Source organism: Ovis aries, chromosome 2, assembly GCF_016772045.2.
Source record: "Ovis aries strain OAR_USU_Benz2616 breed Rambouillet chromosome 2, ARS-UI_Ramb_v3.0, whole genome shotgun sequence".
Taxonomy (NCBI): Eukaryota; Metazoa; Chordata; class Mammalia; order Artiodactyla; family Bovidae; genus Ovis; species Ovis aries.
Window position 1 is genome coordinate 18,934,390 of NC_056055.1, and position 19,370 is coordinate 18,953,759.

Consider the following 19,370-nt stretch of genomic DNA (forward strand, 5'->3'; position numbering starts at 1 on the left):
TGTGGATTGGTTACAACTGGGTAATACCACTGTGATTTTTATTGTCTTATATGTGTGTTCAATAGTGAACTACATATTTTTGTAAAGAGAAAATTTTTGTTATACCAGATATAGTCAAAACTTTTCCACCTCTATATGAAGTTGCAAAGGCCAATAGAACTCACACAAACTATTCTATGACCTGTGAATGCAAGGTGAAATCTGAATATATTTGCTTGTGTTTGAATGGGTGACTGTACCTGATGGTTATTTACAAACCTTTTGAACCTGAGAAACTGCTGACTATCGATATCTGAATTATACCTCTGTCCACATTATTTCTGCATTTCTGAATATTACCTTAGCAATAGACCAGAGTGGTTTATGTCAGGCTAGATCAATTCGTCTCCAAATTCTTGGCATAGAAATTTGATCCAAAATTCAGACTGCACCAGTCTAAAGAGTAGGCACTTAATGTTTAAACGCACACATAGAGTTAATCTGGCCTGTGGAGCTGACTTTTTCTTTACCAGTATGTCAGTAAATTGGGAGCTAAATGGTTTCTAATTTCATTTTAATAGTTCTAATAAAATTTAGAGCCACAATAAATTTAGAGTACCATAATTATAATAAACTATGATTATAAAGAAATTTTATTTTGCATGAAATACAGATTTGTGACCACTTAATAATGAGAATGTACACTTCTAGTGGAAATATAGTAAACATTATTGTGCTGTATACCTTCTTTATTTTATGGAACACAGCTGTGATTTGTAAGCCTAACCTAATTTGAATTCTTTTCAGGTAGTTTGTCAAACAATTTAAAAAAATCAGAAAGAAGGAAAACCATTTAAGTTAGGCACCACTGGAATACAATATATTGTATCCAATATATACAATACTATATGAAATTTTAATTGCTTTCTCAAATGATTATCAATTTGACTGAACATAGAGTTCATCTATTACAACTTTTCCCCATGTAGATTCTATTCAAATATCTTTTCATATATAATATTGTGAAGAGATATCAAGGCTAGTCAGAGATTTTTCCTTCACCAATGAAATTCTTTATAAATAAAGTACATATGTTTATATATTACTTACATTTAAATTATATATTTTGTGTATTACTTATAGACATAGTGTTTACCTAGATGTTTTTCTCTTCATTAAGCATTAAACACTCAGACCTTTTAAGCTCAAGCCTTCTTGTACTTCAGGAAAATATTCTTCCCTTACATCCATATTTTCTAGAAAACTTGTTTATGATTTCTTTAGGAAAAGAGTATTAGGTCCCTTTGGCTAAACTCTGTTAAGTTACTTTTCTCTTTATGCCCCCTTCCCCCCCCCCAACCCCCCAGTAACTGAAACAGTACACTTGTTTTCCATAATATTGATCTGGCTTTTCAGAGTGACCTTAACAACTTTTAATGTAAATTTTAATTTTGTTTTTTAGTATCATTAGATTTTTTAATATCATAGTTTCTTTTTATTTGTCTGCTTCTCATTACAATTTTATTCTAGTATATTTTAAGGTATATTTTCTCTCCACTGTAAGTACTTTATTTATAGTTTATGTTGCAGAGTCATGCTATACACAATATACTGCTAAGTGATTTTTTTTTGGGGGGGGAGTTAATTTATTTAACTACTAGAAGTGTCTGACAGCTTAGTGCATAGACATATATTTTGCCTAGTCACTCAGTTGTGTCTGACTCTTTGTGACCCCTTGGACTGTAGCCCATGAAGCTCCTCAGTCCATGGGATTCTCCAGGCAAGAATACTGGAGTGGGGCTTAGACATACATACATATATGTATGTATGTATGTATTGGACTGTGAAGAAGGCTGAGTGCCGAAAAATTGATGCTTTTGAACTGTGGTGTTGGAGAAGACTCTTGAGAGTCCCTTAGACTGCAAGGAGATCCAACCAGTCCATTCTGAAGGAGATCAGCCCTGGGATTTCTTTGGAAGGAATGATGCTAAAGCTGAAACGCCAGTACTTTGGCCACCTCATGCGAAGAGTTGACTCATTGGAAAAGACTCTGATGCTGGGAGGGATTGCGGGCAGGAGGAGAAGGGGACGACAGAGGATGAGATGGCTGGATGGCATCACCGGCTTGATGGTCGTGAGTCTGAGTGAACTCCGGGAGTTGGTGATGGACAGGGAGGCCTGGCGTGCTGTGATTCATGGGGTCGCAAAGAGTCAGACACGACTGAGCAACTGTACTGAACTGAATATACACTTTCACTGCTCTTAGAGTCTCATTTGCAGATGGATGGTTAATAAATTCATACAAATGTATATGATCATCTCAGATCATTTCATGGCTGATTGTGAAATTGAGTCATGGATAGTTCAAGCAGGGAAATGACATATTATTCACTAGTCTTCTTCTCAGCTGAATCAATTTTCTTTACATAATTTCCTTTGTGTTCCAGCATCCAGGTCAGATACAAACTATGGTTGTTTCTAGTCTTCTTAACAATGTTATCCTCATTCTTTCTAAAACATGAAATATACTATAATCTATATACGTATCAATAATATGGATGAGTTAATTGAATATAAAAACACTCCTAAATACCACTATCCTCTGTGATTTCGTGTTTTGCACAATACCTTCCAAACCTTTTATGTATCTTTCAGAATTTTACACAGTAAGAAAAAAAGTATACATATATAGTATTCTCCTAGACGCAATCACAAATAAGGAAAAATGCAAGCTTGTGTTTTGACCAAGGAAGCTTTTCCAAGAAGCTGGGACCTAGAGAGTGTGTTCCTCCCTCATGACATAATTTTCTTTCTTTCTACCCAGAGGGGAGGGAGGCAGGTTAGTGGACCATGGAAAAATTAATTCAGTATTGTCTAAACAGAGTTGAAAGTATACAGAAGCTATGCCATTTAGTATGCAAAGCAGCAGAAAACTTGAACAAAACACTGCCTTGAATTCTTTTGTAAGAATAATTGAGACACACTAATGTTCTATGTTTACAATAAGAATGACATAAAAGTATATCACCAATGAGAGAAGAATAAGTGTGAACGGATTAATATTATATCATTCAGTTCTTAGTCTTGTCTTAGAATAAAGTTGATTTGCCTTGTCTACTTGTAAGAAGTCCACTATACAACATGGATAGGGAGATTACGATATTTTATTGAGGATGCAAATACAAAGTAGAATGTATGACAAAATTTCTTCTCAAACCAATTAAATGGAAAGGTCACTTCCATATCACCTAAATGAAAAAGAAACCTGCTCTAATAAAACCTTGAAACTTTATGATACTTACACAAAGGAAAGGGAATTGCTAATATTCTTTAGGAAAGAAAGACTGAAACAGAAGTGGTCTAAAGGCATTATTCTAGAAATAGGAATGTGGGTGGAGAGGCAGAGGGCTAATTTTCTGTTTAATGTTTACACATAAAATATAAATGGAGTTCCTCCTCCCCTGCACATCCACTTTTATTATAATATAGAATAAATAAAAATAGTTACAATAAGTTTAATGATGTAATTTAAAGTTTGAGGATGAGGGAATATCCAAATATAGTTCTAGAAGTCCAGCATTACTGTTAGTACTTTCTAATTCTGTTTCATATGCATGTACAATGGAAAAGATATAGGTGGTTTGGGGCATTTTTGCTTTCTTAGAAAATGGCAGAGAGCAGAAGTTGTTGTTTTTCAATCACTAAGTCTGATTCTTTTTGACCCCATGGAATGAAGCATGACAGGCTTCCCTGTCCTTCATTATCTCCCACAGTTTGCTCAAACTCATGTTCATTGAGTCAGTGATGCATCCAAACATCTCATCCTCTCCTGCTCTCTTCTCCTCTTGCCCTCAATATTTCCCAGCATCAGGGTCTTTTCCAGTGAGTCAGTTTTTCACATCAGGTGGCCAAAATATTGGAGCTTCAGCATCAGTCCTTTCAGTGAATATTCAGGGTTGGTTTCCGTTAGGATTGACTGGTTTGATCTCCTTGCTGTCCAAGGAATTCTCAAGAGTCTTCTTCAGCACCACAGTTCGAAAGCATCAATTCTTCAGGGCTCACCTTCTTTATGGTCCATCTCTCACATCTGTACATGACAACTGGAGAAACCATAGCTTTAACTGGATGGACCTTTGTCAGCAAAGTGATGTCTCTGCTTTTTAATATGCTGTCTAGGTGCGTCATAGCTTTTCTTCCAAGGAGAAAATGTCTTAATTTCCTGGCTGTTGTCACTGTCTGCAGTGATTTTAGAGCCAAGGAATATAAAACCTGTCATTGTTTCCACTTTTCACCCACCTATTTCCCATGAAGTGATGAGACTGGATGCTATGATCTTAGTTTTCTGAATGTTGAATTTTAAGCCAGCTTTTTCGCTGTCCTCTTTCACCTTCATCAAGAGACTCTTTAGTTCCTCTTTACTTTCTGCCTTAAGGGTGGTGTCATCTGCATATCTGAGGTTATTGATATTTCTTCTGGCTATCTTGATTCCAGCTTCTGTTTCATCCAGTTCAGCGTTTTGCATGATGGACTCTACATGTAGAGCCCACCAGGGCTCCCCTGGTGGCTCAGACGGTAAAGAATCTGCCTGCAATGCGAGAGACCTGGGTTCAATCCTAGGTTGGGAAGATCCCTGGAGGAGGACATGGCAACCCACTCCAGTATTCTTGCCTGGAGAATCCCCATGGACAGAGGAGCCTGGTGGGCTATAGTCCATAGAGTCGTGATGAGTCAGACACGACTGAGTGACTAAGCACAGCACTCTACATATACCTTAAATAACCAGGGTGACAATATGTAGCCTTGTCTTACTCCTTTCCCAATTTGGAACCAGTTCCATGTCTGGTTCTGTTACTTCTTGACCCGCATACAGGTTTCTCAGGAGACAGGGAAGTTGGTCTGGTATTCCCATCTCTTGAGGACTTTTCCAGTTTGTTGTGATCCACACAGTCATAGGCTTTAGAGTAGTCAATAAAGCAGACGTAGATTTTTTTTTTAACTCCCTTGTTTTTTCTGTGATCCAGTGGATAAACATTATATTCAACAGATAACTTCTCCTGTCATATTTTCTAACAAAAGTGATCTATGAACTGATGCCACATTCTCTCCAAATAATTGCTGCCGATTCATTGTTTTCTGAGTCATATCAACCAAAAAGAAGGTGTGGGTTTTAATAAGCTCATTTTGAAACCTTGTAACACTAAATAATACATACTTGCTATAAGAAAATACCAGGTGAAATTGAGTGTTTTCAGGTGCAAACAGGAATTTGTATTAAGAGTGATAATTTGGGTAAGAAGCTAAACACTGGAACTGAAAATCTCTGAGCGTGTGTTCTCAGGAAAGAAAATGTTAAAAACATGAAGGCTGCTAATGGCAATTTTAGTGGAATCTGTCACAACCTGCACCAACCCGTTAATTTGTTATCACCCACAAAGAGTCAGTGCTGAGAAATTCTTCCATTGTGGCCGTTGCTACATTTATAAACTTAATGTGCAACAAGCCTTTTTATCTGGATTATTTGATAATTTTCCCTGTGACATGTTGGAGAGCATCAATGATGTAAGGGATTCTGCAATTACTAGATTAGTTGGCATTATTCTCAAAAACTTTTGATGTTCTTTTAGAGAAAGAAAGCATGTGTGAGTCAATTGCTTGTTAGCTTATTTGTACTTAAAAATATTCTAAAGGTCCAGATTTCCTTCCCAGACAAGCAGATGCAGATGATGCAAGGCTTGATGAAAGGCTTAGTGTGGGCTGTAGTTCTAGACACTGAGACTGAACCTGGGAGGGAAGTAGGAACACGGCTTTGGGGGAAAAACTGTCCTGTGGAAATTCTGGCAAAGACCTACCTGCAAAAGCATGCCATCAAACATTAAAAGAAGGCCAGGCAAAAATGGAAGAATTAGTCAGCAAGACTTGAGCAGGTAGGGTCAGGAGGGAAAAAAGAGGAGAGTGCCTGAGGCAGGGAGAAAAGAAAAAAAAGTGACTTGTCGATTTTGATGTCCTGTTACCCAGACTCTAAGGCCGAAGCACCTAATGTAAGCCAACCCTTATTTCTGTCCCAGGTTACTGAGTTAAGCTTGTCATCATGTCTGTGGTTTAGACAGCAGAGGGGACCAAAAGTTACAGTGAGTTTTCATTAATGTGCCTGGAGTTAAAAAGGTAGTGAATTGACAGTTTTCACACCATGAATTTGAGTTTGAGTTTATCAAACTATAAACTATTTAGCTATAGATGGTGACTTTGTAATAAAAAGCAAATCAGAAAGCCCAGATGGCATTAGGTGTGGTTCCTTTTCCAACAATTTTGCCTAAAATGCAGGAACATTTTAATTATACCTCTGGTCATTGCTCTTGTTAGAATTGTGCTAAATTTTCTAATTTCTAAATGGGGCCGTAACACATTTGAATAATTTTTGTCTGTTTTCCTTATATATTTTAGGAGGAAGTTTCAGTTTTATTCTCTTGATATCTGATTAGATTTTCTAGCATCAGTTTTCCCTTCAGTCCATTCAAATCAATTTGTTGAGGACAGCTGAAAATCAGAATTTCCTCATTCCAGTCCTAGACCACTTTTCCAGCTTGTTTTTTAAAAATGAGGCAAAACAGTTTCATCTTATACAACATATAACATCAGGTTCAGTTGTACAACATAATATTTGTACACATCATAAAGTGACCACCACAGTAAGCCTATTATAACATCATACAGTTACACAATTTTCTCTTATGTAACTTTTAAGATCTCTTATCAAATTTCAAATATATCAATATAATATGGTATTAACTATAATCACCATGCTGTATATTACATCCCCATGATTTATTTTGTAACTGAAAGTTTGCACTTGTCAACCCTCTTCAGCCATTTTACCCACCCCCTACCTCTGGAAACCACCAATTTGTTCTCTTTGAGCATAGGTTTTCTGTTTTGTTTTAGATTCTACCTATAAGTGAGATCATATGGTATTTGTCTCTCTCTGTCTGACTTATTTCACTTAGTGTAAGGTCCTCAAAGAACATCCGTATTGTTGCAAACGGCAAGATTTCCTTCTTTCTATGGCTGGATAATATTCCAGTGTATGTGTGTGATAGTTTCTTTATCCATTCATCCATTAACAGACACTTGTTTCCATATCTTGTCTCCACATGCTAATGGGAATACAGTTTAACACTTTGTTTTCCCTGTACCTTGTATATTTTAAGAAAGGTCAAGCATGTACCATGTTCTAATTTTTCTATCCTAACAGTTTGGTATTATCAATTTCACATTATGAAAAAGGCATAATAAATAGGTTATATTTGACATTTTTATAGGACTTTGAGAAATTAAAAATTAGACCCCAAATAGCAAAGTTATTCTGGCTCACTTTCCTTAGTCCCAAAATAATGGGCAGAAAGGGTGTTCTGAAATTGTTACCATTCAAGTGGAAAAGCTTTATCCTACATAAAGTACGGTGGAACACAGGTGTGGATAGTAAAAAATGCTACTGTGAGAAGATCCTTGCCTTTGTCAGAGAATAAAGATTGTCTGTACAAATTATGCAGGTATATCTTTGATATACTAGATTGCAGTCTTTTTCAAACTGCAACTGCAAGATCTCTAGGGATACATTCTCAGGTCTGTAATGCTTTCTTGGTTAAGTGTTTGTGCTTTTATTTTGGTAAGTTTAAAAATAAGAACATATTTGGGGCTCATCTCAGCAACTTGCATCTTAAGCATTGCATGGTGATCTCACTTATATTGGGTGGCCCAGAAAGTTAATTTGAATTTTTCCTTAACAGGTTTTCCTGTAGCACGTTAGGGAAAAACCCGAATGAACTTTTTGGCCAACCCAATACTTCTATAATTCTCTTTAGCATGAACTAGAGGTATTTTAATAGGATATGAAATTAAAGTATTCTTAATATGGACACCTAGTAGGTGATGAGAAAATGACACTACAGCATGCTTTGTAAGGTTTTATGGTGGTGAAGAGAGGAAAATGGTGAGAAAATGATTGATTACAAGATTTGTGTGAACATGCTGCTCTTCAGATAATATCAAAGTCTCACCCTAAGCAGTAACTATTTCACCTTTATCTGCATCAGCTCAGTTCAGTTGCTCAGTCGTGTCTGACTCTTTGCAACCCCATGAATAGTAGCATGCCGGGCCTCCCTGTCCAACACCAACTCCTGGAGTTCACTCAAACTCACGTCCATCGAGTCAGAGATGCCATCCAGCCTCTCACCCTCTGTCAACCTCTCCTGCCCCCAATCCCTGCCAGCATCAGTCTTTTCCAATGAGTCAACTCTTCGCATGAGGTGGCCAAAGTACTGGAGTTTCAGCTTTAGCATTATTCCTTCCAAAGAACACCCAGGGCTGATCTTTTTTTTCTATTGCAATTTTTAAATTTAATTGGAGGTTAATTACTTTACAATATTGTATTGGTTTTGCAGGATATAAAATCAACACACAGAAATCCCTTGCATTCCTGATCTCCTTTAGAATGGACTGCTTGGATCTCCTTGCAGTCCAAGGGACTCTCAAGAGTCTTCTCCAACACCACAGTTCAAAAGCATCAATTCTCGGCACTCGGCTTTCTTTACAGTCCAACTCTCACATCCATACATGACCACTGGAAAATCCATAGCCTTGACTAGACAGACCTTTGTTGGCAAAGTAATGTCTCTGCTTTTCAATATGCTGTCTAGGTTGGTCATAACTTTCCTTCCAAGGAGTAAGCGTCTTTTAATTTCATGGCTGGAATCACCATCTGCAGTGATTTTGGAGCCCCCCAAAATAAAGTCTGACACTGTTTCTACTGTTTCCCCATCTATTTCCCATGAAGTGATGGGACCGGATACAATGATCTTTGTTTTCTGAATGTTGAGCTTTAAGCCAACTTTTTATTAGATGTTATTGAGCTAAACTTTGTTTCGTGGTGTTTGTGCTTATTTTGTATTTTTTTGTTATTTTACTGTTTTATGAAAATGGAGGGCAAACGGGGTTCATCTCAAAGTTATGTTCATTTTTAAGTCTTGTGTGGAAAGGGTTTTCTTTCAAATAATTTTATATTTTAAAATAATATTTTAGAAACAGTTGCGCAGTTGAAAGATCATGAACCTTGCAAGTAAAGACATTCTCAAATTCTGATTTTGTGGCACCATAATTGAGGTAAGTTAACTTCTGGAAATGGCAACCCACTCCAGTGTACTTGCCTGGAGAATCCCAGGGACGGGGGAGCCTCATGGGCTGCCATCTATGGGGTCGCACAGAGTCGGACATGACTGAAGCGACTTAGCAGCAGCAGCAGCCTTTCTTTGTGCCTGTTTTTATCATCTGAGAATGATCACAGGAACTTTCTTGTTAAAATACGTAAGAGATGAAACCATGTGCAGTCAATATGCTTGTTTTCCTCCTTCCTTTTCTCTCTTTATTCTGAATCTACATTTCACCTTCTAACCTTTTCAATAGCAACCCACCAGGAAAGAACATGGCCCATCGATTGGCAGCACAGTGCATTTTTGGTCCATTTAGCCCTAGTGGAAATTACTTGAGAGAGGGAGTGGAAGATATGGCTAATGCACTGGAATTATTTATAAAGGTAAATTACTCATGCTGTTTCTAGTCCCCAAAAGCACAGGTAATCAGGATGTACTTAACACCTGCCTCCTTAGGCTGAGCTGGAAGCAATCTAAGGATAAAAGTCTCTTTTAGACTTTTTTTCTCAAATTACCATCTGCCTTGAATTTTTAATACTAAGTAATTACCAATAAAGCAAACTTCTATACCTCTTACTAACAGATTTGAAATTATCTTTTTGATTAAAGTTGGTATGAAATAAAAACCTTTCAACTTTGGAATACAATGGTTTAAACAATTTATATACTTTTCACACCTATAGAAACAGAATAGCAAGGAACAGATAATAAAAGGGCTGACACTATCAATTTTCTTTCTTTGGAGGAAAAATCTCTAGCATGAAATTTTCATTTATAAAATTTTGCTGTGAGACTTCATTGTTACATGACAAAATCCTGCATGGTTACATGTAACATGACAAAAAGACTGCATGGTTACATGACAAAATGTAACTAACTTTTCAGAGTGAATATGAGTTAATCTATCTCATTCTAGTTAGTTTGATAATCCATACAGCGTGGTAATGATTAATACCATGGTCTGGTCCATCTTTAACTTTTATGATTCCTTCAGTTCAGTTCAGTTCAGTCTCTCAGTCGTGTCCGACTCTTTGCGACCCCATGAGCTGCAGCACACCAGGCCTCCCTGTCCATCACCAACTCCTGGAGTTCACTCAAACTCACGTCCATTGAGTCAGTGATACCATCCAGCCATCTCATCCTCTGTCATCCCCTTCTCTTCCTGCCCCCAATCCCTCCCAGCATCAGAGTCTTTTCCAATGAGTCAACTCTTTGCATGAGGTGGCCAAAGTACTGGTTTCAGCTTAAGCATCATTCCTTCCAAAGAACACCAGGGTTGATCTCCTTTAGAATGGACTGGTTGGATCTCCTTGCAGTCGAAGGGACTTTCAAGAGTCTTCTCCAACACCACAGTTCAAAAGCATCAATTTTTCGGCACTCAGCCTTCTTCACAGTCACTCATTTATTTGGAAGGAAAGTTATGACCAACCTAGATAGCATATTCAAAAGCAGAGACATTACTTTGTCAGCAAAGGTCCGTCTAGTCAAGGCTATGGTTTTTCCAGTGGTCATGTATGGATGTGAGAGTTGGATTGTGAAGAAAGCTGAGTGCCAAAGAATTGATGCTTCTGAACTGTGGTGTTGGAGAAGACTCTTGAGAGTCCCTTGGACTGCAAGGAGATCCAACCAGTCCATTCTAAAGATCGGCCCTGGGTGTTCTTTGGAAGGAATGATGCTAAAGCTGAAACGCCAGTACTTTGGCCACCTCATGCGAAGAGTTGACTCATTGGAAAAGACTCTGATGCTGGGAGGGATTGGGGGCAGGAGGAGAAGTTGACAACAGAGGATGAGATGACTGGATGGCATCACCGACTCGATGGACGTTGAGTTTGAGTGAACTCTGGGAGTTGGTGATGGACAGGAGGCCTGGCGTGCTGCGATTCATGGGGTCTCAAAGAGTTGGACACGACTGAGTGACTGAACTTAACTGATACTATTTAGCAAATAATCTTTGTGATCAATGCATTAATAGGTTATGAGCTCTTAAGAGATGCACTCAGCTGTTTATAATCTACTAGAACTAAGACTTGTGTTCAATTACTACACTTTTGGATTTTTTTTTTTTTTGGATGACACTTGAGGGAAATGGGAATAGAGAAGAACCCAGAGGTGGTGACTTTTGAGCAGAATCTTGGGGAATGGGTACACTGTTGGTAGGATGGTGTAGTGACTATTCCACACAGACGAGCATGAGCAAAACATGAAGAGGGCTGTGTTCAGGAGTGGCAACTGTTGCAGATTGGGTGTAGTAGAGATCCTTCATAAAAGTAGTTAGCTTAAGATAGGCTGTAACTCCTCAAGTGGGCAATTAGAGAGCTTAGAATGCCAAAATGTTTACATAGGGTAGCAATGTGCACTAGAACCAATATGCAGAATGGAACAAGAGTGAACCTTGAAGTTTAAAAGAACTTTAGATGCTTAATGACCATCAACAAACTGAGCTCATCCTATAATCTGCATAAGAAAAGTTGTAAAGAATTGTGTTTTCTCTCAGGCCACTGAAGAAAATTCTGATCCTTAATTGATTAACAAGAAAAGGGACAGCTTCTGCCTACCATTCTGTCATAGATTTAGGGATTAGTAACCATAGTATTTCACTAGATCCTTAGACCTAATCGGCAATCTGTTCTCCACAATGGATTTAAATATATCACTCCTTGTTCTGACCCATGCATGACAAGTTTAAGAATCTTGGCAATGCAAAATAGTATGTTTTCTCAGCTCCAGGTACAAAGCATTAGGTATACCCAACTCATAGTTTGTTACATCATAATGGGATATGGCTCTTCAGCCACACAGTGTGAGTCTAAATTCTGCCTCCACCCCTTTCTAGTTGTATGACTTTGAACAAATTATTCAAATTTCCTGTCGAGAGTTGAGAATAAACACGGAGTTGGGAACAGGAGGAATATTAGATAATGTGGATATTCTTTCTTGATACAAACAACAAAAAGTGACAGCTTCTTAAGCCAGTTGCAATGTGGAATCTGAAACCAAAAGTTCTACCTTGTAATATTAAAATCATCAGTCTTTCCTGTAATTAGAATGGCTATTTTACCCATCCATGATTTTTTAACGTGGACATATTGGTCACTGAAAAATACCATTCATTGAGTTACAAAGATCTTCAAAATGCTAATACATTTCATACTACAATATTTTTTTAAAAAAACCCATGTTAACTTTGCCACCAGTGTTATCAGAAAAGTCTTTAGAAATTGAACTGATATCAGGCTCACAATGAGGAATACAAGGTTGCCAATATTCTAATTTTCATTTCAAAGCTACAATTATTTGCAACATGTATGTTAGGTTCTTGTGACAGGCTCAGTTTGTTCATTTTGAGAAATGTCTAACAAATACCAAGTTTGTTTTTAAGTTATCTTTTCAAGTAAAAGTGGAATTCTATGAAAAAAGTTTCTTCACCCAACTGAAATAATTCAATTTCTGCAAAATAACCATCATGTTTTGATATGCAACGTAAGTGCTTTATACATAACTCACATTTAATCACTGAGATTATTAGACATGTACTCAGGAAGCTGAGATATAAAATAACTCTTAAAGCTTTATTAAATACACTCAAAATGCCATTTTAAAAAGTTCAAATGCATGGTAGTGAATGCAGTTGGTACTACTTATACCACGTGGCCTTGATTTAAACTAAAGTGACAGCAGTTTCACCTACCATTTCGCACCATTCATGCAAATACTGAACATGTGAATAACAGTTTTCTTCATTTCGTATGTTATTCTGTTAACTGTACATTGCAAGGGCTTCCCTGGTAGCTCAGCTGGTAAAGAATCTGCCTGAAATGCAGGAAACACAGGTTTGATTCCTGGGTTGAAAAGATCCCTTGGAGGAAGGCATGGCAACCCACTCCAGTGATCTTGCCTGGAGAATCCCCATGGACAGAGGAGCTACAGTCCATGGGGTTGCAGAGTTGAACACCACTGAGCGACTAAGCACAGCACACTGCAAATTATTTCTCGGAATCTGTGGTTTTTGTTTTCCTGTCTTTTGAAGAGATTTTCAATGTAATGTTTCTTTTTTTTAATGCCTTGTTTTTTGTCCTAGGAAATCTTTGCCTAATCTGTGACCACTAAAAGTGTCTTCTAGAAGTGTTGTGACTATTACTTTTAGGTCCATGACTCATTTTTAGTTATTTTTCATGTATGTTGTAAAGGGTGAGTGCTTGTTTTCCATATATGTCAGCTCCATCTGTTGAAAAAATCTGAAAATGACTTATTTTTTATAGATGTTAGATTGTTTGCTAATATTTTCAGGATTTTTGTTCATGAGGACCATTGTCCTGTAATTTTCTTGTTTTGTAATGTCTTGGTCTAGTTCTAATATCAGAACAAGGATGACCTCATGAAATAAGTTGGAACTATTTCTTCCTCCTCCATTTTCTGAAAAATTTTGTGTAATGATGACTGGAAGAAATAACAAGAGAAACTATATGGGATTGGAGTTTTCTTTGTGGGAAGATAATAACTTTGAGGCTATTCAGATTTTGTCTCTTCTTGTGGCAGTTCCAGTGATTTTTATGTTCCTAATTTTCCCATTTTGTCCTAAGTTGTCAACCTTACTGACAGAAGAGTGGTCATAATTTGTATCCTTAATTAAGATCCATAGTGGCAACTCTTTTTTCATTCCTGGTATTAGTGATTGGTAGTTTCTCTGGTTTATTTGATTGGTCTAATTAGAGAGCTACTGATTCTGTTGCTCTTTTGAGAAACAAATGTTGATTTCATCAATTTTTGTCTTATTTTTCTCTTATAAATTGTTGATTTTTTACCCTCTATTATTTCCATCTTTCTAATTTGGGTTTGCTTTATTCTTATTTATCTAGAATAAATATTAAGGTAGGTGATAAAGAATATCTACCAAAAGCCTGTAACTAATATTATATTCAGTGGTGAAAGACTGAAAAGCTTTCCTCCTAATTCTGAGAAAAAGGCAAATATGCCAGCTCGCATCACTCTTACATACAACGTGGAGCTGAAAGTTCAAGCCAGTGAAAATAAGGCAGAATAAAAAAGGTAACAGATTAAAAAAAAAGCAACTTCCTTAATTTGCAAATGACATGACTGTGGGAGTGTTAGCCTGTTAAATTACTCCACCATATATTGTAGAAGAGGGATTCTCTCATCTTTGTTTTGGAATTTGCTGTTAGCATACTTGAAACCCCAATAACAAAAAAGCAAGGAATCCTTTCTTTGAATGTTTGAGGTTTTTCCCTAAGTTTCACATGGTATATATTAGTCATCCAGACATCTCATAAATTTACTATGTATAACAAATGCAGATGTTCAAGCTATCAGAGAGGTAGAGTATAAATAGGTTCTAGAGACTAACAGTAAGATCTGTATTTTGGCTCTGCTAGTCACTAACTGTATTAACACAGTGGGCAAGTTTCTTAACCTCACGGCTCAACTGAGTTTCCTCAGTTATATAGTGCTAATGATAACAGTATTTACCTCACTGGACTATTATGAGAATTAAGTGTGAAAACATGAATGAATACAGTGTCTGATGTATAGAAAAAGCTCAAATACTAGTTACTCATACTACTGTGAAACAAATGTTCCCATTCCCCTTAATGTGTTCCCTCTAATTAAAGAATAATGACAACATTACTCACAAAAGTTTAATACATTAGAGGATTTCCATCAAAAAACAAGATTATATACATAGACAAAAATTGGAAAAGCAAACAAATAGAAAATTTGTTGGCAGAGGAAATAAAATTAGCACATATGGTAAAACAGTCAATCCTACAAATTACTTACAAAATTATAATTAATATAGAAATTAAATACCATTTTATAACTAGTAAATTAGAATCATTATAATTAACAGCCACTGCTGACCATGATGGAGTCAACAGGTATACTATATTGACAACAGTGTGAATTAATTCTTTTTGGCAAACAATTTGCAATACATTTGGAAAGAAATCTCATGAAATTGATGGGCTACAGTTCATGGGGTCACAACAGTTGGACATGACTTAAGTGACTAAACCATCACGACCATACTTACATCTACCGTATACAATACTGGGCCTTCCTGTAACTCAGCATTTATAGCTTTGTCTCCTCCAACAAAGGACAGAACTAATTCCATATTCAATCTTTCCAATGTGCCCCACAGTTACCTGGGTGTTACCTGACATCCTCAGCTATGTATGAGGATGAAGGATGAGAAATATTAAACCCAAGACCAGGAAGTATGAGCATATACTAGGAAAAGGATACCAAAAAGGAACAAAAACTCAAGTAGTAAGAAGAAATGTGGGGCCAAAATAATATACCTGAGGTCAAGTTAAATCACGTCAGAACTTTCAAGATTTGGAGTTTGGAAGACATGGTTCTAGGGATAAACTAGGAGATACTAAGAGTCTTACCAATAGTATTCTTATGCTGTTTGTTAGCGCCATCTTTTGAAATCTTAAAAGGAAACTGTGGTTTTGAATTGGAAAACAGAGGACACTAAGAAATAGTCATGAAATTTTGAGTCCTTTTGGTAAAACAGATGAATCTATTTATTTACATATGTATCTGACTAAAAGAAAAAGATTAATTTGGTTTAGTCTGCTGGCTCCTATATTCTTACTCACCAACAGACTGTTATTGATTGGATTATGAAAAGGCTAACAACATCTCTGACCATATTAGGAGACTTCAGATAAACCTGCAGCAGAGAGCAGCATGCAGAGGATACCTTTCTCCCAAGCTCTTATTAAAATACTCATAAAGACCGAAAAAAAAAAGACTGCACAGACCAATTACTAAGCATAATATGATATTCAAACATCATTAAAATAACAGGAATCTTTTAAAAATCTGCTTTCTATTTGAGTCTAAATCAGAGACCTGGCACTGTCTTCAAGGAACTAAACAAAATAGCTCAGTGCATGGCTAACAGCTTTGTGTTCCCTCTGTTGGTCCAGCTACTTGCTATATGATTCTTCCTTACCTGAGTGACATTATTAGCAACAGAAAACACTAATATTAATTTAGGAATTAGCTATTAAAAGCTAATTATCAGCTATATTTATTCTGTAATATAATTTCATCTGCTTCTTGGTAATTTTGCTCTTACATACAAAATTTACCACCAACTATGTATCTCAGGCTCCCTAATATAGAAAAGATTTGTGTAAGAAAAAACACTTGGTGACATACATAAAATCACAATTACAGTAATTGGACCATAGTTAACACTGATTCAGAAAAGAGGAATTTATGCTCAGTTATAACTGATTATATAAGGAAGAGAAAATGGGTTAGGTAACAATATTAAATTTTTATATAAACAACATGAATCCCAAGTTCTTATAAAGTGTATATTTAAAAAACAGGTCAAGGTGAAGAAGTGAATCTTTACTTTTAACTTCATGTGTGATCATTTGGGTCTTTTTGACTTGGATTCGTTTTCCTTTGGAACTTTTCCATTTTGACACTGAGTAAATCTGGCTACTGTAGAAACACCATCCACAAACTTGGTTTTGAAAAGGACGTTTGCATTGTTGAACATACCTTCTTTTAGGGATACCACAATGAACTTAAGGGAAAAAGGAAAACATAAAAGAAAAATTTGTAGCATCCGTGAAGTTCACTCTTTTTATACTGTGGTTAAGAATCATTTGGAAAAAATTTGATTTGGCTATCTCTTTAAATGCTGGGCTCTAAGCAAATGCACATAATAAATAGTTATCATTAGGCACCTAAATTAATTCTTTCCATATGCAGTTTTAGGAGTCTCTTAATTCTACTGTGAGTGCTTCATTACCCAAGTTACTATTTCCTGCTGGTTGACTGCTTGTTGCTATCTTCTCCAGTTAGTATCAACTGTCTTATTGCTAGCTCTAAATGCCACTGTTATCTGCTAAAAACCTGCCATAATAAATACACAATCTATGATAACTGTAAGAGAAGCCCCCCAGAGCTGTTCAATGCTTTATCTATTTGGTAGCCCTAGTTACTGCAGCAACAGTTCAATAAAAAACTGTTTTTAGCTTCAAGGGTTTTTCTCTGCATTTTAGGAGGAATGAAGAGTATATCCATCAAACGACACATGACTTTCTGATATATTTTCCAGGTACATCTTTGAAACAAGTCTTGTTTTGATTGTGCATCTTCTGGCAGCTAGCTAGAGAAAATAATTAAGCTAAATAATTCCAAGTGACAAAAAAAATAGACTCCTCTTCAGGCTATAACCTGCAATTATAATTCCAGGCTCTTTCTTTAATAAGAGATGAAAGCCTCTTTCCTTCTGGAACCATTTGAATAGAATTATATATTTAAAGATATACAACACCTTGGTATTCCTCAATCCTAAATTCCTTATATATATTGACCACTACTAAAGAATAGTTTTAGAAAAACAAATCCTAGAACTATTCTGAGGCTCTCTTTGGTTCTTACCTGAGAATGTGTGAAATGAGTACGCAGCATATGGCCAATATTCTGAGTATGAGAAAGATCCAGGGCTGCATCGACCTCATCCAGGATGTAGATTGGGGCAGGTTTGAAAAGGAGCATGGACAGGATTAATGACAGAGCCACTAAAGACCTGAGGAAAGAAGGCCGACAGAAATACCATCAAAACTCGAGTTTACCACTTTTTACCAAAGCGCTGAAGCAAATCTGCTATCCTGTTATTATGAATAGTGCTGATTTAGCTTTGAAGATAGTTAATACAAAAAAGAATCTTAAGTTTCAAACTTGAAAACTTTTGTTGTATTAAAGTGTTTCTTTTAGTTTAGCTTTCCATTCTTCCCTCTCTTCAATGAGTGTTATTTTGAATAGAACAGTTATATGTTCTTCTTTCTTGTCAGATAATTAGAATGTTAAATTTAGCATCTAATCTTGAGACATCATATTAGTGTTAATAGTTTTTCCTTTCCGTCCTCAAAACTCTTTTTCAGTTCTTTTATATCCCTTTTAATTGTAATGGATTTTGTTCTAATCTGGCATGAAGAAATACAATACTTCTCATAGTATTTTTTCCTAAGTGTTTCATTAAAAATCTTTATTTACTGTAATATAAAACATTTATAATTATTTAAAAATAGAATTAAAGTTACAGTAACAGCTATAACACACTTAACTCTATAACTTCAAATATCTTCTAGCATGTGGCACTAAACAGTCTAATGCTTACTGTATTCCAATAGGGTATTTATTAAGAAACAAAAAAGACACAGATATGTACAGCGGACTTTTGGACTCAGAGGGAGAGGATGGGATGATTTGGGAGAATGCCATTGAAACATGTATACTATCATGTAAGAATCGAATCGCCAGTCTATGTCCGATGCAGGATACAGCATGCTTGGGGCTGGTGCATGGGGATGATCCAGAGAGATGTTATGGGGAGGGAGGTTCATGTTTGGGAACACATGTACACCCGTGATGGATTCATGTCAATGTATGGCAAAACCAATAGAGTAAAGTAAAATAAAGTAAAAATAAAAATTAAAAAAAAAAAAAAAAAGAAAGAAACATGTAAGTGGGGGGAAAATGTGTATAGAAGGGGTCTAGGAAAGTGAAACCAAATTTTCTAGCAAAGGAAAGGAATGAAACAGTACAATAAAAAGCAAACAAGCTGAACAGAGTAGCTGAGGTCATTAAAGTGACCTAAAACTACTTTTCAATGGCTTTCTCTGTGCCAAATATTTAAGGCATTGAGCTTTCAACTTATTCATTCAGGAGGGAAAAAAAAAAAGGCTCACCAAGAGTTAAACTACTATGCTAGACTGTAGTATATCTGAAAATAAGTTTATATTGTCTTAATTATGGAAATAATTTTTAGGTTCCAGTAAGAAAATAAGCAAATATTCTCTCTTTTCCTCAAAAAGTTTTTTGAGGACTTTGGCAAAAACAATTAAAGATGTTGTGATCTATACTGTGGAATTCAATTTTGATTGACCAGGAAGCAGAAGCTGTCTTTTTTGACTCTTAGAACATTTAGGAATTTTATCAACAGTGAAAAATAAAGAGTGGACTGCTATTCTATTCATAAAAACGACAAAAGATCTCATAAGAGAAATGAACAGATCTTATTATTTTCTATATCCAAAGGAGAAGAGTTCCATGACAGCAAAGAGCACATGAGAACAATCAAGGAGTATGGATTGTACATCCCGCAGGGGGAAAATACAAAATTAATACACA

At 36.3% G+C, this 19,370-nt stretch overlaps 1 protein-coding gene across 2 annotated transcripts in view; it reads right to left on the reverse strand.

Annotated features, from left to right (window-relative positions):
* Positions 1-14,822: 14,822 nt before the first annotated feature.
* SMC2 (structural maintenance of chromosomes 2) overlaps positions 14,823-19,370 on the reverse strand; it is a 52,208-nt gene continuing 47,660 nt past the window's right edge. For both annotated transcript variants that reach the window (XM_060410813.1, XM_027964163.2), the window contains exons 24-25: positions 17,619-17,766; positions 14,823-16,755 (exon numbers count right to left, since the gene is read on the reverse strand). In XM_060410813.1, the coding sequence (XP_060266796.1) occupies positions 16,597-16,755; positions 17,619-17,766 (307 nt within the window). In that variant the 3' untranslated portion in view covers positions 14,823-16,596. The remainder of the gene's footprint in view (positions 16,756-17,618; positions 17,767-19,370) is intronic.